Source organism: Ranitomeya variabilis, chromosome 6, assembly GCF_051348905.1.
Source record: "Ranitomeya variabilis isolate aRanVar5 chromosome 6, aRanVar5.hap1, whole genome shotgun sequence".
Taxonomy (NCBI): Eukaryota; Metazoa; Chordata; class Amphibia; order Anura; family Dendrobatidae; genus Ranitomeya; species Ranitomeya variabilis.
In genome coordinates, this window is record NC_135237.1 from 31,237,845 (window position 1) to 31,263,419 (window position 25,575).

The following is a 25,575-nucleotide window of genomic DNA, read 5'->3' on the forward strand; positions in this document are numbered from 1 at the left end:
CTAGAAATGAGAGGAAAATTCATAGACGCCGGAATGGCTTGTGCTACTACTGTGGTGATTCTACACATGTTATCTCAGCATGCTCTAAACGTATATCTAAGGTTGTTAGTCCTGTCACCGTTGGTAATTTGCATCCTAAGTTTATTCTGTCTGTAACTTTGATTTGCTCACTGTCATCTTATCCTGTCATGGTGTTTGTAGATTCAGGTGCTGCCCTGAGTCTTATGGATCTCTCATTTGCTAAGCGCTGTGGTTTTATTCTTGAACCATTAGAAAATCCTATCCCTCTTAGGGGTATTGATGCTACGCCATTAGCAGAAAATAAGCCGCAGTATTGGACACAGGTTACCATGTGCATGACTCCTGAACACCGCGAGGTGATACGTTTTCTCGTTCTACATAAAATGCATGATTTGGTTGTTTTGGGGCTGCCATGGTTACAGACCCATAATCCAGTCCTTGACTGGAAGGCTATGTCAGTGTCTAGTTGGGGCTGTCGTGGTATTCATGAGGATTCCCTGCCTGTGTCTATTGCTTCTTCTACGCCTTCGGAAGATCCTGAGTATTTGTCTGATTATCAGGATGTCTTTAGCGAGTCCAGGTCCAGTGCATTGCCTCCTCATAGGGAATGTGACTGTGCAATAGATTTGATTCCAGGCAGTAAATTTCCTAAGGGAAGACTGTTTAATCTGTCGATACCTGAACATACCGCTATGCGTTCATATATCAAGGAGTCTCTGGAGAAAGGACACATCCGTCCGTCTTCTTCCCCTCTTGGTGCGGGATTCTTTTTTGTGGCTAAAAAGGACGGATCTTTGAGGCCTTGTATTGACTATCGGCTTTTAAATAAGATCACTGTCAAATTTCAGTATCCTTTGCCGCTGTTGTCTGACTTGTTTGCCCGGATTAAAGGTGCCAAGTGGTTTACCAAGATAGACCTTCGTGGTGCGTACAACCTTGTGCGCATTAAGCAAGGGGATGAATGGAAAACCGCATTCAATACGCCCGAAGGTCATTTTGAGTACTTGGTGATGCCTTTTGGGCTCTCTAATGCCCCTTCAGTTTTTCAGTCCTTTATGCATGACATTTTCCGGAACTATCTGGATAAATTTTTGATCGTTTATCTGGATGATATTCTGGTTTTTTCTGATAGTTGGGACTCGCATGTGGAGCAGGTCAGGATGGTCTTTAAAATTTTGCGTGAAAATTCTTTGTTTGTCAAGGGCTCAAAGTGTCTTTTTGGTGTACAGAAGGTTCCCTTTTTGGGGTTCATTTTTTCCCCTTCTGCTGTGGAGATGGACCCAGTCAAGGTCCGAGCTATTCTTGATTGGACTCAGCCCTCGTCAGTTAAGAGTCTTCAGAAGTTCTTGGGTTTCGCTAACTTCTACCGTCGTTTTATCGCTAACTTTTCTAGCATTGTGAAACCTTTGACGGATATGACCAAGAAGGGCTCCGATGTGGTTAATTGGGCTCCTGCTGCCGTGGAGGCTTTCCAGGAGTTGAAACGTCGGTTTACTTCGGCGCCTGTTTTGTGCCAGCCTGATGTCTCGCTTCCCTTTCAGGTTGAGGTGGATGCTTCAGAGATTGGAGCAGGGGCCGTTTTGTCGCAGAGAGGCCCTGGTTGCTCTGTTATGAGACCTTGCGCCTTTTTCTCTAGGAAGTTTTCGCCTGCGGAGCGAAATTATGATGTGGGCAATCGGGAGTTGTTGGCCATGAAATGGGCATTTGAGGAGTGGCGTCATTGGCTCGAGGGTGCTAAGCATCGTGTGGTGGTCTTGACTGATCACAAAAATCTGATGTACCTCGAGTCTGCTAAACGCCTGAATCCTAGACAGGCCCGCTGGTCATTGTTTTTCTCCCGTTTTGACTTTGTTGTCTCGTATTTACCAGGTTCAAAAAATGTGAAGGCCGATGCTCTTTCCAGGAGCTTTGTGCCTGATGCTCCTGGAGTCGCTGAACCTGTTGGTATTCTTAAGGATGGTATTATCTTGTCAGCTATTTCTCCAGATCTGCGACGTGTGTTGCAGAGATTTCAGGCTGATAGGCCTGATTCTTGTCCACCTGACAGACTGTTTGTGCCTGATAAGTGGACCAGCAGAGTCATTTCCGAGGTTCATTCCTCGGTGTTGGCAGGTCACCCAGGAATTTTTGGCACCAGAGATCTGGTGGCCAGATCCTTTTGGTGGCCTTCCTTGTCTAGGGATGTGCGGTCATTTGTGCAGTCCTGTGGGACTTGTGCTCGAGCTAAGCCTTGCTGTTCTCGTGCCAGCGGGTTGCTCTTGCCCTTGCCTGTCCCTAAGAGACCTTGGACACATATCTCCATGGATTTCATTTCTGATCTTCCGGTGTCTCAAGGCATGTCTGTTATCTGGGTGATATGTGATCGCTTCTCCAAGATGGTCCATTTGGTTCCTTTGCCTAAGCTGCCTTCCTCTTCCGATCTGGTTCCTGTGTTTTTCCAGAACGTGGTTCGTTTGCACGGCATCCCTGAGAATATTGTGTCAGACAGAGGATCCCAGTTCGTTTCCAGATTCTGGCGATCCTTTTGTAGTAGGATGGGCATTGACTTGTCGTTTTCGTCTGCTTTCCATCCTCAGACTAATGGACAGACGGAGCGAACTAATCAGACTTTGGAGGCTTATTTGAGGTGTTTTGTCTCTGCTGATCAGGACGATTGGGTGACCTTCTTGCCGTTGGCTGAGTTTGCCCTTAATAATCGGGCTAGTTCCGCCACCTTGGTTTCGCCGTTTTTCTGCAACTCTGGTTTCCACCCTCGTTTTTCTTCGGGTCATGTGGAACCTTCTGACTGCCCTGGGGTGGATTCTGTGGTGGATAGGTTGCAGCGGATCTGGAATCTTGTGGTGGACAACTTGAAGTTGTCACAGGAGAGGGCTCAGCGCTTTGCCAACCGCCGCCGCGGTGTGGGTCCCCGACTACGTGTTGGGGATTTGGTGTGGCTTTCTTCCCGCTTTGTTCCTATGAAGGTTTCCTCTCCCAAATTTAAACCTCGTTTTATTGGTCCTTACAAGATATTGGAAATCCTTAATCCTGTATCCTTTCGCCTGGATCTTCCTGTGTCGTTTGCTATCCACAACGTGTTTCATAGGTCCTTGTTGCGGCGGTACGTTGTGCCTGTGGTTCCTTCTGCTGAGCCTCCTGCTCCGGTGTTGGTTGAGGGCGAGTTGGAGTACGTGGTGGAGAAGATCTTGGATTCTCGTCTCTCCAGGCGGAGGCTTCAGTACCTGGTCAAGTGGAAGGGCTATGGTCAGGAAGATAATTCCTGGGTGGTCGCCTCTGATGTTCATGCGGCCGATTTAGTTCGTGCCTTTCACGCCGCTCGTCCTGATCGCCCTGGTGGTCGTGGTGAGGGTTCGGTGACCCATCACTAAGGGGGGGTACTGTTGTGATTTTGCTTTTTGCTCCCTCTAGTGGTCATTAGTGATTTGACTCTGGAGCTTCTGTCTTTTCCTATATCCTCACCTGGGCCGTTAGTTCAGGGGCATTGCTATATAAGCTCCCTGGACCTTCAGTTCAATGCCTGGCATCGTTGAAATCAGAGCTAATCTGTTGTGCTCTTGTCCTATGATCCGGGTTCCTGTATTTCAAGCTAAGTCTGCTTCCTTGATTTTTGCTTTTGTTTTGTTTGGTATTTTTGTCCAGCTTGTTCCAATCTGTATCCTGACCTTTGCTGGAAGCTCTAGGGGGCTGGTGTTTTCCCCCCGGACCGTTAGACGGTTCGGGGGTTCTTGAATCTCCAGTGTGGATTTTTATAGGGTTTTTGTTGACCAGATAAGTTATCTTGCTATATTCTGCTATTAGTAAGCTGGCCTCTCTTTGCTGAACCTGGTTCATTTCTGTGTTTGTCATTTCCTCTTACCTCACCGTTATTATTTGTGGGGGGCTTGTATCTTGCTTTGGGGTCCCTTTCTCTGGAGGCAAGAGAGGTCTTTGTTTTCTTCTCCTAGGGGTAGTTAGATTCTCCGGCTGGCACGAGTCATCTAGCGATCACCGTAGGCATGATCCCCGGCTACTTCTAGTGTTGGTGTTAGGAGTAGCTATTTGGTCAACCCAGTTACCACAGCCCTATGAGCTGGATTTTTGAATCTCGCAGACTTACACGTTCCTCTGAGACCCTGTCCACTGGGGTCATAACACCTATCATTCACTGTGCGCCCCACGGCAGGGTCACGGGCCGGGGCCTAGCCGCCGTGACAACCCCAGAAGCAGAGACTCAGAGGCCCGGTACCGGGTACCCCTCGGCCCTGCGGCGGTGTGGGGGCGCTCCAAATCCGCTTTCACATTCTTCGAACCAGGCAGGTATGAGACCACAAAGTCAAAACGGGAGAAAAACAACGACCAACGAGCCTGTCTGGGATTCAGGCGCTTAGCAGACTCGAGATACATCAAATTTTTGTGATCAGTCAAGACCACCACACGATGCTTAGCTCCCTCGAGCCAATGACGCCACTCCTCAAATGTCCACTTCATGGCCAACAACTCCTGATTACCCACATCATAGTTCCGCTCCGCAGGCGAAAATTTCCTAGAAAAAAAAGCACAAGGTCTCATCACAGAACAACCAGAGCCTTTCTGCGACAAAACAGCCCCTGCACCGATCTCAGAAGCGTCCACTTCAACCTGAAAGGGAAGTGAAACATCAGGCTGGCACAAAACAGGCGCCGAAGTAAACCGGCGCTTCAGCTCCCGGAAAGCCTCTACGGCTGCCGGAGCCCAATTAGCCACATCAGAACCTTTCTTGGTCATATCCGTCAAAGGTTTAACAACGCTAGAGAAATTAGCAATAAAACGACGGTAGAAATTAGCAAAACCCAAGAACTTCTGAAGACTCTTAACGGACGTGGGTTGGGTCCAATCATGAATAGCTCGGACCTTGACTGGGTCCATCTCCACTGTGGAAGGGGAGAAAATGAAACCCAGAAAGGAAACCTTCTGCACTCCAAAGAGACACTTTGAGCCCTTCACAAACAAAGCATTATCACGCAAAACCTGAAACACCATCCTGACTTGCTTTACATGAGAATCCCAACCATCAGAAAAAAACAGAATATCATCCAGATAAACAATCATAAATTTATCTAGATACTTCCGGAAGATGTCATGCATAAAAGACTGAAACACTTAAGGAGCATCAGAGAGCCCAAAAGGCATCACCAAGTACTCAAAATGACCTTCGGGCGTATTGAACGCAGTTTTCCATTCATCTCCCTGCTTAATGCGCACAAGGTTGTACGCACCACGAAGATCTATCTTGGTGAACCACTTGGCACCCTTAATCCGAGCAAACAAGTCCGACAACAGTGGCAAAGGATACTGAAATTTGACCGTGATTTTATTCAGAAGCCGATAGTCTATACAAGGTCTCAAAGACCCGTCTTTTTTGGCTACAAAAAAGAATCCCGCACCAAGAGGGGAAGAGGATGGACGAATATGTCCCTTCTCTAAAGACTCCTTTATATAAGAACGCATTGCAGCATGTTCAGGCACAGATAGATTAAATAAACGTCCCTTAGGAAATTTACTACCAGGAATCAAATCTATAGCGCAGTCACAGTCCCTATGAGGAGGAAGGGCACTAGACCTGGACTCACTAAATACATCCTGATAGTCCAGCAAATACTCCGGAACTTCAGAAGGAGTAGAAGAAGCAATAGACACCGACGGGGAATCGCAATGAATTCCCTGACAACCCCAACTTGACACAGACATAGCCTTCCAATCCAAGACTGGATTATGGGTCTGTAACCATGGCAGACCTAAAACAACCAAATCATGCATTTTATGCAGAACAAGAAAACGAATCACCTCCCGATGTTCAGGAGTCATGCACATGGTCACTTGTGTCCAATACTGCGGCTTATTCTCCGCCAATGGCGTAGCATCAATTCCTCTAAGAGGAATGGAATTTTTTAAAGGCTCCAGGACAAAACCACAGCGTTTGGCAAACGACAAGTCCATAAGACTCAGGGCAGCACCTGAATACACAAGTGCCATAGCAGGGTAGGAAGACAATGAGCAAATTAGAGTTACAGACAGAATAAACTTAGGATTCAAATTACCAATGGTGACAGGACTAATCATCTTTGTTAGGTGCTTAGAGCATGCTGATATAACATGTGTAGAATCACCACAGTAAAAACATAACCCATTCTGACGTCTATGATTTCGTCGTTCAGCTCTAGTCTGAATTCTATCACATAACATTGAGTCAGGTGTCTGTTCAGACAGCACTGCCAGAGAATTAGCAGATTTGCGCTCCCGCAAACGCCGATCTATCTGAATGGCCAGAGCCATAGAATCACTCAGACTTGTAGGAATGGTAAAACCCACCATCACATTCTTAATGGCTTCAGAAAGGCCATTTCTGAAATTTGCGGCCAGAGCACACTCATTTCATTGAGTGAGCACGGACCATTTGCGAAATTTTTGGCAATACACTTCAGCCTCATCCTGGCCCTGAGAGATAGCCAGCAACGCTTTTTCTTCCTGAATTTCAAGATTGGGCTCCTCATAAAGCAATCCGAGCGCCAGAAAAAACGCATCAATATTTGCCAATGCCGGATCTCCTGGCGCCAATGCAAAAGCCCAATCCTGAGGGTCGCCGCGCAAGAAAGAGATAACAATTTTAACTTGCTGAGCTGAGTCTCCAGACGAACGCGGTCTCAAAGATAGAAACAATTTACAATTATTCCTAAAATTCCTAAATTTAAATCGATCACCAGAGAAAAGCTCAGGAATAGGTATCTTAGGCTCTGACATAGGACTACTAGTAACAAAATCCTGAATGCCCTGCACTCGTGCAGCAAGCTGATCCACACTAGTAATCAGAGTCTGAACATTCATGTCTGCAGCAGAGCTTCAAGCCACTCAGAGGAAAAAGGGGAAGAAGAAAAAAAAAAAACAACTCAGAACTTCTTATCTTTTAATCCCGCTTCTGCAATGCATTAATGGCCTGGAATACTGTTGTGATCCTAGTGGTAGAGGATCTCTGAAATTCCAGCTAAGTCCGCAAACACAAAATCTAGCTCATAGGGAGGTGGTAACTAGGCTGACCGAATAACTAATCCTAACACAACAACTAACAGTAGCCGGGGAACGTGCCTACGTTGATTCTAGACGTCTCGCACCAGCCGGAGAACTAACTAACCCTTTCAGAGAAAATAAGACCTCACTTGCCTCCAGAGAAGGGACCCCAAAAGGTATGATACAAGCCCCCAACAAATAATAACGGTGAGGTAAGAAGAAAAGACAAACGTAAGTATGAACTAGATTTAGCAAAGTGAGGCCCACTAATTAATAGCAGAAAATAGAAAGAGGACTTATACGGTCAGCAAAAACCCTACCAAAATATCCACGCTGAATATCCAAGAACCCCCGCACCGACTAACGGTGTGGGGGGAGAATATCAGCCCCCTAGAGCTTCCAGCAAAAATCAAGAATCACATTGTAACAAGCTGGAACAAAATAGCAGTAATGCGGATTAACAAAATAAGGAAGCAGGACTTAGCTTATCTTGCAAAAAGCAGGAGACCAGGAGACAGGAGCCAAAAGACATAGACTGATTACATCGATTCCAGGCACTAGACTGAATTTCCAGGAAGTCTAAATAGGAACACCCAAGACCTAACGACCCAGGTGGGGACAAACCTGGAGAAAGGCAATCTAAGTGTAATACCGCTAGTGATCACAAGAGGGAGCCAAGAAATACAATTCATAACAGCCGGGGGACGCGAATGTAAGTATGTAGTGTTTTTTTTTTTACATTTTACGCTGGTAACCAGGGTAACATCGGGTTACTAAGCGCGGCCCTGCGCTTAGCAACCCGATGTTTACCCTGGTTACCCGGGGACCTCGGCATTGTTGGTCGCTGGAGAGCGGTCTGTGTGACAGCTCTCCAGCGATCAAACAGCGACGCTGCAGCGATCGGCATCGTTGTCGCTATCGCTGCAGCGTCGTTTCGTGTGAAGGTACCTTTACCAATAACTTTGGTTGGCCAGGACCAGATGTCGAACAGTCCAATGAGGGAGACCACCAGTCAAAAATAAACTTTTTACTGAATGATAACATGGTGAGGATTATATACAGTAGAGGGCTGGTACACAACTTTCTGAATGTTTCCTTCACAATACGGAGCATTTTCCACACACCATTCCAATTCCTTTCTCATTACTCTTTTGTCCTCCATTGTTTCACTTTACTTCACCACAACCCAGCTGAGTACTACAGTTCAGCTAGCAAGAATCTATTCCAAACCTGCAGTTCCTCATCTTCTTCCCCCTCAAGGGAACTGTGTTGCCGATATGGCTGGTACTTACCTTCTCTGTCACTGATACCTTGGAACTCCTGCCCAGGGCACTCTCTCTGTCTCACACACTTTGTCTTGGCTCGTTACATCTCAGAGCTATAAACTCTGGGCCGTACTACTAGGCTTCCTCTCCTAGGACCCGTCTCCATTTGATGACTGTCCTCCTGTCGGTTTTCCTTTTCTCTTTGCTCCAGTTCATGCTAACCACCTTCTCTGTCTCTGCTCACTTCAGTACACCCACGTCATGTGGCAATGCTTACTGTCCAGACCTTAGGTCTGCTTCAGATGCACACTGGGCCCTATCTGACATCCTGGTGGGAAACTATCGCTGTACCTTCACCTTAGCCCCTCCCACTATGGGCTAGTCCAAAACTGTCACTCTAACTCTCCCTACTGTCGGACAACACACAACCCTAATGTATGTCATACTGCACATTACAACCACTCATGTGTCTTCAAGTTAAAATATAGGCAGCATCTCCATCTCCTTACACCAGGATTAAAAAATGTTTTCTTTTTACTCTGATGAGTCTTACTACCCATTGGTATTCTCTCTGGCGCATTTGTCACCTGGAATGGCTTTCAACAGTCATGTAGAAGTTTCCAGAGGAGTTGAGCTCTTGTTGGCTGCTTTACCTTCACTCTGCATCCTAGTCATCCAAAACCATCTTTATTGGGTTGAGTTCGGGTGATTGTGGAGGCCAAATCATCTGACGCAGCCTCCATCCCTCTCATTCTTGGTCACTTACCCCTCACATAGCCTGGAGGTGTTTTGGGTCCTGTTGAAATATAAATTATATGTCCCACTAAGTAAGAACCAGATGGGATCGTGGTTGCAGTATGATGGTGTGAAATGTGCCTTGATTTTGGAATAAATTACCAACACGGTCTGCAGCAAACTCCCCCTCATAATCACACATCCCCTCTATGCTTTACAGTGGGCACCACACATAGAAACCATCCACTCACCTTTTTTGCATCTCACAAATGCGTGGAGGTTGGTACCAAAAATCTAAAATTTTGACTGCTTGGACCACAGTATAGATTTCCACTCGGCTACTGTCCTGTCCTTTTGTCGCTTGGCCCAAACAAGTCTCTTCTTGTTTGCAGTCTTCAGTAGAGGCATCAACCATAATGGCTGCCTCTTGCAGTCTCTTCTGGACAGTGGCTGTTTAGGTGTGTCTGCTACTTGATGTCTGTGCATCATTGATGAAGGCTGTTAAGTTAGATGCTGTCAATGTGTTGATTCTGCAGATTAGAACTCTGATGAACTTATCCTCTGCAGCTGAGGTCATTCTTGGTCTCCCTTTCCTGAGGTGGTCATCATGAGAGCCAGCATCATCATAACAATTGATGGTTTTCATGACTGCACTTAAGGAGATCTTCAAGGTTCTACAATTTTCCAGACTGGGTCATCTTAATGTCAAAGGACGTCTGCCCACTGGGACCACCAGTGATCATGAGAAGTTGAGAACAGGTGTCCTTTGTATAAATGGAGGTCAGGTTGCGCATGCGCCCTAATGTTCTATTCATTCTCTATGGGACTGGCAGAGAAGGAAGCAGATTGCTCATGTGTGCACTTCTACTTCAATTGCTCTTTATAGGACTCACAGAAAGAGATCCTATATTCTATCTCCATCTATTATACAACGAACGTAGCAGCAGAGCGCATACACGACCTCTTCCTTCTTTGCCATAGAGAATGACCAGTGAACTTAGAGACCCCATTCTTGTGATCACTTGGGGTTCTCCAGCTTTCAGAAAAGACAGTTCTGATTTTTAGACAGTCCCTTTAAGTTGAATACTATTTGTGTGATTCCTTAGCTCCCTCTAGTGGTGACTGCATATTTCAGAATTCTTTCATTTATGAAGTGGGAAAAAATAGTGCTCCTCTATGGTAAAAAAAAAATAATAATTATGCAATAACTATAATTATCAATAGCAACTATTAAAATGTCACCAATAAAACTACAACCTGCAACAATAAATCAATAAAAAGATAACTTGGCAGGGTCTGAAAGGTGCTGGTGTGACAGGTTTACAAATAAAAGGCAGGTAATACAAGTTCTAGCACTCAGTGGTTGTGCGGCTGCGATCAGATATCATCCCCTGGATCTCCGGCTCTTATGTCATAAAATTCAGCTAAGAAACCAAGGACGGCAGTGCAGACATGGGGAAACTGTTAAAAATCACCCTTGTTGGGGCAGTCCTCGCTCTCCTGGGGGAAAGGATCCTGAATTTTTGGTAAGTGACTTGTTTTCCTTTTCTTCACTACTTTTAACTCTTCTAACTTCCTGGCATTTTTGTTGCAGACCTGGACTTGCCGACAATATCTTGGATTAGCGCTCAGTTAATTGTTAATCACTATTGTTGTAATTGCATCTTTTTCACAATGTCTGATCTGTGCACGAGATTTGTCAAGAAATTCTGGGTCTTGTATGTTTGCTCAGATGTGTTCCTACAGAATTGAATGGAGACGAGCAAGCGCAGTCATTGATAATGTGGGATTCCAGGTCTGGACTGGCCCATGGGGTGACAGGTGAATCCCCCGGTGGGCCCTTATGCAGTCACCCCCAACATGAGCTGCAGTTTGCCCAATATATTTGATTCTCTGTGTACAGACAAAAGAAGCATCTCCTCATTCACCCAACAATCTCCCTAGGATTCTAATATACACTCCCTGACAGAAGTTGTGTCGCTCATCCATATTATGTAAATAAAAGCTTATAACCTGAAGTTAAATTCATCCATTGGTTGTATACATTATTCTTTTGAAAGCTGAAGCCCTCCAAAATGTGGTTTAGGTTAAGAAAATAAATTGGCATCAATGCAGAAATATTGATCTGTTAATGGACACAGAATGGTCAGATTTTGGCAAGACAAAAGTTTTATCGCCCACAGAAAGTAATGTGATATTCAAACAAATAATTAACTTAAAATACAAATATCTGTTGCATAACATTGGTGAATTAAGTTGTGGTGCTATTAGAGTCATATTTAATATTCTGTGTGACTTCCATGAGCTTGAAGGACTGCATCCATGCGGTTCAACAATGATTCATACAATTTATTAATGAAGTCATCAGGAATACCAAAGAATGCAGTCTTACATGCCTCCCAGAGTTCATCTAGATTCTTTGGTTTTGTCTTCCAAGCTTCCTCTTTCATCCTACCCCAAACATGCTCAATGATGTTCAGGTCTGGTGACTGGGCTGGCCAGTCCTTGAGCACCTTGATATTTTTTGCCTGGAGGAACTTTGTTGTACAGATGGATGTATGAGATGGAGCACCATCCTGCTGCAGAATTTGACCCCTTTTATGATTTGGAATATAAGAGGTAGCTAATACTTCTTGATATTTTAGGCTTTTGATATTGTCTTAAACCTTGCAAATGTTTCACACACCCCCATACTGAATGTAACCCCAGACCATGATCTTTCCACCACCAAATTTAACTGTTTTCTGGGTGTATTTTGGATCCATACGGGCTCCAGTAGGTCTCCTGCAGTATCTGCGGCGGCTGTGGTGTAATTCTACTGAAGATTCATCAGAGAAATCCACCTTCTGCCACTTTTCCAGCGTCCATCTGTTTAGCAGGCTGTGGGACTTTGCCAAATACCACACGTTTTTTATTTGCCTTTTGTTTAGTGCTGGCTTCTGGGCACTGATTCCACCATGGAGGCCATTTCGAGACAGAATCCTACAAACTGTTCTAGTTGACACAGGGACTTGAGGTGACCAGGCCTGTTGGAGCCCTGCTGCAGTGGAAGAGGGTCTTGCTTTGGATTTTCTAACCAACAAACGTTCCTCCTGAGCAGTTGTCTTGCGGGGTCTGCCGGACCTGGGCGTGTCAAACACATCTCCAGTCTCATCAAATCTTTTTTTAATTCTTTGTACTTGATGCTGAGACACATTAAAGGTGCCAGCCACCTCTGCAGTGGATCTGGTCTTCAGCCTCTTGATAATCCAGGCTTTGGTCGCAGGGTGGATTTTTGGCATGTTGTCAGAGCTCAAGTTGCAGTTCAAGTGAAGGTCTGGGGTGCTGGGTTTCTTTTTATACACACACTAATTAACCGATCATTTACTGAGCACAGGTGAGGATGTAAACTAGGATTGGGTGCATTATATGACCTGGCGACAAAACTTATGTCTTGCCAAAATCTGACCATTCTGTGTCCATTAACTGATCAATATTTCTGCATTGATGGCAATTTATTTTCTTAACCTAAACCACATTTCGGAGGGTTTCAGCTTTCAAAAGAATAATTTGTACAACCAATGGATGAATTTAACGTCAGGTTATAAGCTTTTATTTACATAACATGGATAAGCGACATAACTTCTGTCAGGGAGTGTATAGAAGCAGAAGGAAATTTGCGAGTGATGGCAGTGTAATATTTGCATGTAGCTTAATAATGGGCCCCGCAGAGTTAATGTCACGGGTGTGCCCTTGCCTCCCCAGTCCGACACTGTGGGACCCTGCTTCCAGACATAAGTCCTAGAGGTGGGACTTGTTTTTTTTTTTACCTATCTTGTGAATATGCTTTAAGATGTGAAAACACTTTTTGGTGTCTTTATATACTGTATATAATGTGTATATTGCCCAACAGCTTTTTCTTAAGGGAAATCGTAATTCCTATAATGTTCCAGTACATTTTTATTTATTTTGCAACCAAGTCTGTTCTAAAACTTTTAAAACACGACAATATTGAGTTGGCTTTCAATCTTTCAATACAGCAGACTGGCATTGTGCACTATTATTTTAGTTTATTATCAAATCTTTCTTCGTTTTGTACTCTTTCATTAGAGATTAATTCAAAGTATAAAATGGCATGTGTATATAGAGTAGATTTCCCCCAAAATGTACAATCTTCCATATACAACTATGACAAAGCCTAAGCAAACCTTTAGCCCTCCAAAATTTCTCATCATGGTGTTTAGTTTGCTTCCTGTACAATTAATTATTCTTCTTCCGTCTTTGGAACTTATTTCTATGCCTATTACCGCTCTGCTACTTGTCAGTCTGTATTTGTGCCCTCATTTCATTTTATCTTACTTTTTGGCAATGAGCCGCCCAAGTTCAGGACCCCTCACAGGTCATCATCATACAATATTGGAATATGATAAAACGTTGTGAAATCTGTACAAATGTCTGCACAAAGCATTGTCCAAGGCCGTGCGGATCTGGTGTAAAGGTCTCTAATATTATGTAAGCAAAGATCAGTGGAGAATGGCAATTAATGCAGCGATCAGTGGCGTAACTACAAAGTTGTGGGCCTCGGTGTGAACTTCCAAATGGGGCCCCCCCTGCAGCCCATACAATTCAATATAACCCCCATAGAATACAATGCAGTCCCCCTCATAGTATAATGCAGCCCCTCTATACAGGGGCAGTGAGAAAGACACGAGCAAATGGTGATGAGGGGGCAGGGGAGAGGGCACAAGGGGACTAGTGGGCAAGGGAGACTGACACAAGGGGACAAGGGAGACTGACACAAGGGGACTAGTGGGCAAGGGAGCCTTACACAAGGGGCACACGGGGACAAGTGGGCAAGGGAGACTGACACAAGGGGCACACGGGGACTAGTGGACAAGGGAGACTGGCACAAGGGGACACACGGGGACAAGCACAAGGGGACAAGGGAGACAGGCCCAAGGGGACACACAGGGACTAGTGGGCAAGAGAGACTGACACAAGGGGACACACGGGGACAAGGGATACAAGCACAAGGAAACACACAGACACAAGTTTGAAAGGGAGACTGACACACAGGGACTAGTGGGCAAGGGAGACTGACACAAGCACAAGGGGACAAAGGAGACTGACACAAGCACAAGGGGACAAAGGAGACAGGCTCATGGGGACACACAGGGACTAATGGGCAAGGGAGACTGGCACACGGGCACAAGGGACATAAGCATAAGGGGACAAGGGAGACAGGCTCAAGGGGACACACGGGCCCCTGACCTGCCAGAGCCGCTTGCAGCGGCGACCGCTGCGACCGTGGTAGTTACGCCCCTGTCTCACACATTCTACAGATATCACACACACACTACAGATATCACACACACACACACACACACACACTACAGATATCACACACACACACTACAGATATCACACACACACATACTACAGATATCACACACTCACACTAGATATCACACACACACACACACACTACAGATATCACACACACACTACAGATATCACACACACACACTACAGATATCACACACACACACACACACACACACATACTACAGATATCACACACACACATACTACAGATATCACACACACACACACACACACACTACAGATATCAGACACACACACCAGATACCAGCTCATATACACAACTCACAATCTCCCCTCTGGTACAGGAGTGGCTGATGTAAACCGGCTGCAGCTCCTCAGCTTCTCCTGATTAAAGCTGCTCAGTCCCGCACCTCCCCCCTGCTCTCTCCTTCTGTCCTGGGGCTGCAGAGTGCAGAGCAGGAGAAGCTGTCTCACCGTGATGACTGGAGCTGCTTCCTGTCTCTCACGTACCCCGGCTGCCCCCTCCCCCTAGATACGCCTCAGACTGTTGCCGTGCAGGAGGAATCTCCTGCACTGCAACATGGTGTTGGGTGCCTCTGACCTGCCGGGCCCCTGACCCATTGGGCCCGGTCGCACTGGTAGTGATGTGTCGTTCGCGATCGAGCCGACACAAAGAGCCGGCTCCCTGCTGTGAACGATGGGAGCCGGTACACCAGTGAGAGCCACTAAAATTCCTGAATTGCTCTCACTGGGCGTAAAATCCCGGACTTCGGGAGGCGTAACTCCGCCCACCTGAGCAAAACCCCGCCCACTCTTCAATGTAATTGGCTCTAAGAAGTGGGCGGAGTTTCTGCGGTAGGTGGGCAGAGTTTCAGACGCCTGAACATATATTCAATAGGGATCCATTTAGGATCCAAAAAGAGCTGTTTTGTGAGCCGAAAGAGCCGGCTCTTTGTGGTGAGCGGAGCCATGAGAGCCGGATCACAAAAAAGAGCTGGACTGCCCATCACTACGCACTGGCGACCGCGCTAGTTACGCCCCTGGCAGTGATGCTTACAATTAAAGGGCAAACACGCAGGACGTCCTAAAATGTGATTTCACCTGTATTTGATAAAGTAGTATCTCCTTCTTCTGAGGCCATTTCCTTTCTTCCGCAAGATAATATTTATAATTAAAGCAGAGCCACATGTACGTCCAATTCTGGACAGAAAAAACTCCCACATAATATATCAACATACGGAAAAAAGGAGTCCAAATGCTGTCACTTATATTTTTGATAAAAGGTAAATGTTTTATTGTGCTAACAAAAATTTTTTTTAGGTTATAAAACCTGATTTAAACAAGAGATAAAATCATAGTATAACAAAGGTACGGGTAACAAATTACCCCACACATCACCAACAATTGTACAGCTGAAGGTTGCAGGTTCACTATTCAATTAGAAACAACAATGGTGGTAAATTACCATAGTAACACTCTCAGTCTATGAAAGACTTATTTCAGAGTACACATAAATAAACAGTCAATGACTGCACCTTACCCATGTATGCCGTGGTGTGTGTGTGGAGTCTGGCAGCCCCTACACGTGTTTCGCGTAGGCTTCTGGGTTTAGACCGTCGTGAGACAGGTTAGTTTTACCCTACTGATGATGTGTTGTCGCAATAGCATTCCTGCTCAGTACGAGAGGAACCGCAGGTTCAGACATTTGGTGCGTGTGCTTGGCTGAGGAGCCAATGGGGCGAAGCTACCATCTGTGGGATTATGACTGAACGCCTCTAAGTCAGAATCCCCCCTAAACGTGACGATACCGCAGTGCCGAGGAGCCCATCCCGGCCAGGGATAGCCGGGGGACCCCCGAGCCCCCGGCGAGTAACGCCGCACGCCCCGTGGACCGGAGAGCGGCCGGAAGCCCCGCCGCCTCTCTCCCGGAGCGCACCGCAAGTTTCGCTGGGAACCCGGTGCTAAATCATTCGTAGACGACCTGCTTCACGGCCCCCGGAAGAAGCCTACGCGAAACACGTGTAGGGGCTGCCAGACTCCACACACACACCACGGCATACATGGGTAAGGTGCAGTCATTGACTGTTTATTTATGTGTACTCTGAAATAAGTCTTTCATAGACTGAGAGTGTTACTATGGTAATATACCACCACTGTTGTTTCTAATTGAATAGTGAACCTGCAACCTTCAGCTGTACAATTGTTGGTGATGTGTGGGGTAATTTGTTACCCGTACCTTTGTTATACTATGATTTTATCTCTTGTTTAAATCAGGTTTTATAACCTAAAAAAATTTTTTGTTAGCACAATAAAACATTTACCTTTTATCAAAAATATGTGTGACAGCATTTGGACTCCTTTTTTCCGTATGTTGATATAAGATAATATTTATGTAGCTTTCCATGCAGCAGACTGGCATTGAGTGCTCACTAGTAATAGTTTTTCATCCTTCCTTATTGTGTTTTATATGCTTATAATGTACAACTATAGCGTAATAAACCGAACACAGCAGCAGCTCTTTACTATAAATCTATAATATGGGGTAGCCCTTTTTTTAAGATTATACAAGACTTAAAGTGGTATTCACATCTTTTAAAGTGATGACACATAGCTAGCATGGCATATTCAACCATATCAATCCTGGAAATCAACAGCTTAATTTAGACCTACTCCCTTTTCTAAGCTTCCTCTGCTAGTGATAAGTGAGCGTGCTCGGATCAGGCGTTATCTGAGCATGCTCGGGTGCTAACAGAGTGAGTTCGGCCACTTGAAAAATGTGTTTGAGTCTCCGTGGCTTCAGGTTTCGTGGCTGTTCGACAGCGGCAACACGTGCAGGGACTTCCTTTCTTCCCATGTAATCAAAACACACTCTATTATTTATGAATATATTGTTTTTTTCTATATCCCATATGAGATTTTATGACTTATTATTATTTTTTTTTTGTAGCCATAGAGCCAAAATCTTCAATGAAGTGGAGCCGGTAGATCTCCCAAACTGTCAACTCCTGAAAGGGATAGGTGGGTTTTTACATTGCATGTTATCTGCATGACATCTTGTAATGAAACCTAAAACATATAAATCTTACAAATAAAGGATCCGGACCTTATAAATCCGTCTCCGAAATCAGTGGCTCTTGTGGTTCCAGCACGGGGCGTCCCATGATCCATGGATGTCACAGTATGGAACCTCAGCACAATGTTCAGAAACCATGATTGTGGTTCAGGCTATGATAAGAACCTTATTCCTCATACCCGGTCCTTGGGTCTGGATTCAATACCATGGCCAACGTTGAGTAACTGGACCATGGATAGATTTTCACTGACCCCTTTTTATGTGCCCTATTGGGGAAGGCGACCACCCATTATGACCTAGAATAGGGTGAGCTGCTCGGCATTTTAAGGAGCCTCGGAGCCCCTTCATTGTTATGGCGGCCTATCAAATAAATATGGACCAATGGTGGACTTAACAACAAAAAGAAACATATACTCATCCATATGACCACTTAGATGACCACTGCAGTCAATCTGTCTGATGGAACATGACCAATGCAGCCAATTAGTGCCTGTTGATTGGCTGTAGTGGTCATCTGATGTCCGCTACCGGTAGAGAAAGCCTTGAGACCAGCCAAGGACATAAGCAGCGGTGTAGGGTCTTGGTGAGGTACGGGAGATGAGTGTTTTCTTTATTTTAGGACCATGTTTTAAACTTATAAAAAGAATTAGACAACACTTTAATGACATGTAAGCTAAGCAGATCCACCAGGAGTAATCGGTACACGTCCATAGAACCCAACTCGGGCATTACATATTGTGCACCAGATTTGGGGTTACATCCTGTTTTGCAGTCCACTTACTTCTGCAAGTTTATTTTGGAAACAGTCAGCAACCTTTTTTTTTCTTTTTACCAACGTTCACCCCTAAGAGCCTAGCTGAACCCCTGCCATGGTCTGGTGTAAAGATTACCTGGATTTCCTGGAGCAGAACTCGCCAGAACTCTGTGCAGACAGTAAACAAGTAGGGAATGTTTAGCGATTTTTTAAATCCGAAGCTTGTAGAACTGTGAATGCAGCTCTGTAATAAAGAATCTCTCATAACCTCATGTTGTTTTCCTTTGCAGAGGTCGGTTCTGAAGATATTGAAATCCTTCCTAATGGTTTGGCCTTTATAAGTACCGTGAGTATTTGCTATTTCTTGAAATATGTCACAGAGATTGATGTAGAAAAATTATATCAGCAAGTAGAAAAGTGGGTGAGCCGGTGAGAAGGGCAATGAGAACAGAAAATAGAGTGATGACATTAAAGAATAGAAAATTATATCAGAAAGTAGAGCGTTGACATCAGCGAGTAGAAAATGGCGTAGGAAAATAGGAGAATTACATCGGCAATAAAGGGATGACCTCAGCAAGTATAAAATGACATAGGAAAATAGAGGAATGACAGGAAAATAGAGGAATGACATCAGCAAGTAAAGGGATGACATCAGCAAGTAGACAACAACATAGGAAAATAGAGGAATGACATCAGCAAGTAAACGGATGACATCAGGAAGTAAAAAATGATCTAGGAAAATAGAGGAATGACATCAGCAAGTAAAGGCACGACACCAGTAAGTAGAAAATGATGTAGGAAAATAGAAGAATGACATCAGCAAGTAGAAAATTACAAGAAAATAGAAAATAGAAGTATGACATCAGCAAGTAAAGGGATAACATCAGCAAGTAAAAAATGATCTAGGAAAATAGAAGAATGAAATCAGCAAGTAAAGGGATGACACCAGCAAGCAAAAAATTATGTAGGAAAATAGAGGAATGATGTCAGCAAGTAAAGGGATGACATCAGGAAGTGGAAAATGATGTAGGAAAATAGAAGAAAGGCATCAGCAAGTAAAGGGATGACACAGCAAGCAAAAAATTTTGTAGGAAAATAGAGGAATGATGTCAGCAAGTAAAGGGATGACATCAGGAAGTGGAAAATGATGTAGGAAAATAGAAGAATGACATCAGCAAGTAAATAGATGACTTCAGCAAGTAGAAAATGACAGGAAAATAGAAGAATAACATCAGCAAGTAAAAAATGATCTGGGAAAATAGAGGAATGACATCAGCAAGTAAAGGGATGACATCTGTTATGACCTGGTGGTTAGGAGGACCTGGAATGACCTGATGGTTAAACTAGATGACAGGACAAGCTCTGGGGAGTGGGATCTCTGCTGACCGCAAACTCTAATCCTATCGCACACACTAGAAATAGCCGTGGAGCGTACCTAACTCTCCCTAGACGCCTCTTCACAGCCTAAGAGCTAACTACCCCTAAAGATAGAAAATATAGCCTTACCTTGCCTCAGAGAAATTCCCCAAAGGAAAAGGCAGCCCCCCACAAATATTGACTGTGAGTTAAGAGGAAAAGTCACAAACAACAGAATGAAACAGGTTTCAGCAAAGGAGGCCAGACTTACTAAATAGACTGAGGATAGAAAAGGGATCTATGCGGTCAGCACAAAAAACTACAAAAAGCCACGCAGAGTGTGCAAAAAGACCCCCGCACCGACTCACGGTGCGGAGGTGCCACTCTGCACCCCAGAGCTTCCAGCTAGCAAGGCAGTATCATATTAGCAAGCTGGACTAGAACTTTAGCAAGTACTAATAAAGATATTCAGTACACAATGAACAACAAATGAACTAGCAGGGACTTCGCTTCTGCTGGAGTAGACAGGTCATCAGAAAGATCCGAGAGAGATCTGAACCAGTACTGATACATTGACAGCTGGCATCAAGTAAAGATCTGAGTGGAGTTAAATAGAGAAGCCAGCCTAGCCGCAAACGAGGTCAGCTGATGAAGCAACCTCAGAGCCAGCAATTCCACTCACAGCCACCAGAGGGAGTCCACGGACAGAACTCACCGAAGTACCATTCATGACCACAGGAGGGAGTTCGAGAACGGAATTCACAACAGTACCCCCCCCTTGAGAAGGGGTCACCGAACCCTCACCAGAGCCCCCAGGCCGATCAGGACGAGCCAAATGAAAGGCACAAACCAAATCGGCAGCATGGACATCGGAGGCAACAACCCAGGAATTATCCTCCTGACCATAGCCCTTCCACTTGACCAGGTACTGAAGTTTCCATCTCGAAATACGAGAATCTAAAATCTTCTCCACCACATACTCCAGCTCCCCCTCGACCAACACCGGAGCAGGCGGGTCAACGGAGGGAACCATAGGCTCCACATATCTCCGCAACAACGACCTATGGAACACATTATGGATGGCAAAAGAAGCTGGAAGGGCCAAACGAAACGACACAGGGTTGAGAATTTCAGAAATCTTATAAGGACCAATGAAACGAGGTTTAAACTTAGGAGAAGAAACCTTCATAGGGACATAACGAGACGACAACCAAACCAAATCCCCAACACGAAGTCGGGGACCAACACAGCGACGGCGGTTGGCGAAACGCTGAGACTTCTCCTGGGACAATGTCAAATTGTCCACCACATGAGTCCAAATCTGCTGCAACCTGTCCACCACAGAATCCACACCAGGACAGTCCGAAGGCTCAACCTGCCCTGAAGAAAAACGAGGATGAAAACCAGAATTACAAAAAAAAGGCGAAACCAAAGTAGCCGAACTAGCCCGATTATTAAGGGCGAACTCAGCCAATCACAAGAAGGTCACCCAATCATCCTGATCAGCAAAAACAAAGCATCTCAGATAGGTCTACAAAGTCTGATTAGTTCGTTCGGTTTGGCCATTTGTCTGAGGATGGAAAGCCAAAGAAAAAGACAAATCAATGCCCATCTTAGCACAAAAGGACCGCCAAAACCTTGAAACAAACTGGGAACCTCTGTCCGACACGATATTCTCCGGAATGCCATGCAAACGAACCACATGTTGGAAAAAAAATGGAACCAAATCAGAGGAGGAGGCTAATTTAGGCAAGGGTACCAAATGGACCATCTTAGAGAAGCGATCACAAACCACCCAGATGACCGACACCCTTTGAGAGACAGGGAGATCTGAAATAAAATCCATGGAAACATGCGTCCAAGGCCTCTTCGGGACTGGCAAGGGCAAAAGTAACCCACTGGCACGAGAACAGCAGGGCTTGGCCCGAGTACAAGTCCCACAGGACTGCACAAAAGAACGCACATCCCGTGACAAGGAAGGCCACCAAAAGGACCTAGCCACCAAATCTCTGGTACCAAAAATCCCAGGATGACCAGCCAACACCGAACAATGAACCTCAGAGATAACTCTACTAGTCCATCTATCAGGGACAAACAGTTTCTCCGCTGGACAATGGTCAGGTCTATCAACCTGAAACTCCTGCAGTGCCCGCCGCAAATCAGGTGAAATGGCAGACAGAATTACCCCCACCTTGAGAATACCAGCCGGCTCAGAAACTCCCAGAGAATCAGGCACACAAAACTCCTTGAAAGGGCATCGGCCTTCACATTCTTAGAACCCGGAAGGTACGAAACCACAAAATTGAAACGGGAGAAAAACAGCGACCATCGAGCCTGTCTAGGATTCAACCGCTTGGCAGACTCGAGATAAGTCAGATTCTTGTGATCGGTCAAGACCACCACGCGATGCTTGGCTCCCTCAAGCCAATGTCGCCACTCTTCGAATGCCCACTTCATAGCCAACAACTCCCGATTGCCAACATCATAATTACGCTCAGCAGGTGAAAACTTTCTAGAAAAGAAAGCACATGGCTTCATCACAGAGCCATCAGAACTTCTTTGAGACAAAACAGCCCCTGCTCCAATCTCAGAAGCATCAACCTCGACCTGAAAAGGGAGCGAAACATCTGGCTGACACAACACAGGGGCCGAAGAAAACCGACGTTTCAACTCCTGAAAAGCCTCAACGGCTGCAGAGGACCAATTCACCACATCAGCACCCTTCTTGGTCAAATCAGTCAACGGTTTAACCACACTAGAAAAATTAGCGATGAAGCGACGGTAAAAATTAGCAAAGCCCAGGAATTTCTGAAGGCTCTTCACAGATGTAGGCTGAGTCCAATCAAAAATGGCCTGAACTTTAACAGGATCCATCTCGATAGTAGAAGGGGAAAAAATGAAGCCCAAAAAGGAAACCTTCTGAACTCCAAAGAGACATTTAGACCCCTTCACAAACAAAGAATTAGTACGAAGGACCTGGAACACCATTCTGACCTGCTTCACATGAGACTCCCAATCATCCGAAAAGACCAAAATATCATCCAAATATACAATCATGAATCTATCCAAATACTTTCGGAAGATGTCATGCATAAAGGACTGAAACACAGATGGAGCATTAGAAAGCCCGAATGGCATCACCAGGTACTCAAAATGGCCCTCGGGCGTATTAAATGCTGTTTTCCATTCATCGCCCTGTTTAATACGCACAAGATTATACGCCCCTCGAAGATCTATCTTGGTGAACCAACTAGCCCCCTTAATCCGAGCAAATAAATCAGACAGTAGAGGCAAAGGGTACTGAAATTTGACCGTGATTTTATTGAGAAGGCGGTAATCTATACAAGGTCTCAGAGAACCATCCTTCTTGGCCACAAAAAAGAACCCTGCTCCCAACGGTGACGACGACGGGCGAATATGCCCCTTCTCCAAGGACTCCTTTATATAACTCCACATAGCGGCGTGTTCCGGCACAGATAAATTGAAAAGTCGTCCCTTAGGAAATTTACTACCAGGAATCAAATTAATAGCACAATCACAATCCCTATGAGGAGGTAGGGCACTGGATTTGGGCTCATCAAATACATCTCGGTAATCTGACAAAAACTCAGGGACTTCAGAAGGAGTAGAGGAAGAAATGGACAACAACGGAACATCACCATGTACCCCTTGACAACTCCAACTGGACACAGACATTGATTTCCAGTCCAATACAGGATTATGGACCTGTAGTCATGGCAAACCCAACACGACCACATCATGCAAATTATGCAACACCAAAAAACGAATATCCTCCTGATGTGCAGGAGCCATGCACATGGTCAACTGAGTCCAATACTGAGGTTTATTCTTGGCCAAAGGCGTAGCATCTATTCCCCTTAATGGAATAGGATACTGCAAGGGCTCCAAGAAAAAACCACAGCGCCTGGCAAACTCCAAGTCCATCAAATTCAAGGCAGCGCCTGAATCCACAAATGCCATAACAGAGTAGGACGACAAAGAGCAAATCAGAGTAACAGACAAAAGAAATTTAGGCTGTACAGTACCAATGGTGACAGACCTAGCAAACCGCTTAGTGCGCTTAGGACAATTAGAGATAGCATGAGTGGAGTCACCACAGTAAAAACACAGCCCATTCTGACGTCTGTGTTCTTGCCGTTCAGTTCTGGTCAAAGTCCTATCACATTGCATAGGCTCAGGCCTCTGCTCAGAGGTAATATCGCCAAATGGTGCACAACCTTGCGCTCACGCAAGCGCCGATCGATCTGAATGGCCAAGGACATTGATTCATTCAGACCAGCAGGCGTGGGGAACCCCACCATAACATCCATAAGGGCTTCAAAAAGACCCTTTCTGAAAATTGCTGCAAGGGCACACTCATTCCATTGAGTAAGCACAGACCACTTTCTAAACTTCTGGCAATATACCTCCGCTTCATCCTGACCCTGACACAAAACTAGCAAGATTTTCTCTGCCTGATCCACAGAGTTAGGTTCGTCATAAAGCAATCCAAGCACCAGAAAAAATGCATCTACATTAAGCAATGCAGGATCTCCTGGCGCAAGGGAGAATGCCCAGTCTTGAGGGTCGCCACGTAACAAAGAAATAATGATTTTCACTTGCTGAATGGGGTCACCAGAGGAGCGGGGTTTCAAAGCAAGAAACAGTCTACAATTATTTTTGAAATTCAGAAATTTAGATCTATCCCCAGAAAACAAATCAGGAATTGGAATTCTAGGCTCTAACATAGGATTCTGAACTACATAATCTTGAATGCTTTGTACCCTTGCAGTGAGGACAGACCTTGAATATCCATCTCTACACCTGAGTCCTGAACCACCCAGAGGTTAAGGGGAAAAGAAAAACAAAACACACTGCAGAGAAAAAAAAAATGGTCTCAGAACTTCTCTTATCCCTCTATTGAGATGCATTAGCACTTTGTGGGCCAGCTGTACTGTTATGACCTGGTGGTTAGGAGCACCTGGAATGACCTGATGGTTAAACTAGATGACAGGACAAGCTCTGGGGAGTGGGATCTCTGCTGACCGCAAACTCTAATCCTATCGCACACACTAGAAATAGCCGTGGAGCATACCTAACTCTCCCTAGACGCCTCTTCACAGCCTAAGAGCTAACTACCCCTTAAGATAGAAAATATAGCCTTACCTTGCCTCAGAGAAATTCCCCAAAGGAAAAGGCAGCCCCCCACAAATATTGACTGTGCGTTAAGAGGAAAAGTCACAAACAACAGAATGAAACAGGTTTCAGCAAAGGAGGCCAGACTTACTAAATAGACTGAGGATAGAAAAGAGATCTATGCGGTCAGCACAAAAAACTACAAAAAGCCACGCAGAGTGTGCAAAAAGACCCCCGCACTGACTCACGGTGCGCAGGTGCCACTCTGCACCCCAGAGCTTCCAGCTAGCAAGGCAGTATCATATTAGCAAGCTGGACTAGAACTTTAGCAAGTACTAATAAAGATATTCAGTACACAATGAACAACAAATGAACTAGCAGGGACTTAGCTTCTGCTGGAGTAGACAGGTCATCAGAAAGATCCGAGAGAGATCTGAACCAGTACTGATACATTGACAGCTGGCATAAAGTAACGATCTGAGTGGAGTTAAATAGAGAAGCCAGCCTAGCCGCAAACGAGGTCAGCTGATGAAGCAACCTCAGAGCCAGCAGTTCCACTCACAGCCACCAGAGGGAGTCCACGGACAGAACTCACCGAAGTACCATTCATGACCACAGGAGGGAGTTCGACAACGGAATTCACAACAGACATCAGCAAGTAGAAAATGATGTAGGAAAATAGAAGAATGACATCAGCAAGTAAAAGGATGACATCAGTAAGGTAAAAAAAAGATGCCAGTAAGTAGAGCAACGTGATTAGCAATTAGAGGTATAATGTCAGTAAGTAGAGGGATGAAACCAACAAGTAGAAAATTACATCAGCAAGTAGAAAAACTATATCAATAGGAAGAAAATGTACATCAGCTTGTAGCAATCTATTTGTAACCTAT

At 45.1% G+C, this 25,575-nt stretch overlaps 1 protein-coding gene across 1 annotated transcript in view; it reads left to right on the forward strand.

The window, feature by feature from the left end:
- Nucleotides 1–10,381: 10,381 nt before the first annotated feature.
- Nucleotides 10,382–25,575, forward strand: part of LOC143781515 (serum paraoxonase/arylesterase 2-like) — a 28,522-nt gene continuing 13,328 nt past the window's right edge. The window contains exons 1-3 of the mRNA XM_077268148.1: nucleotides 10,382–10,567; nucleotides 17,314–17,384; nucleotides 18,484–18,539. Of these exons, the coding sequence (XP_077124263.1) occupies nucleotides 10,494–10,567; nucleotides 17,314–17,384; nucleotides 18,484–18,539 (201 nt within the window). The 5' untranslated portion in view covers nucleotides 10,382–10,493. The remainder of the gene's footprint in view (nucleotides 10,568–17,313; nucleotides 17,385–18,483; nucleotides 18,540–25,575) is intronic.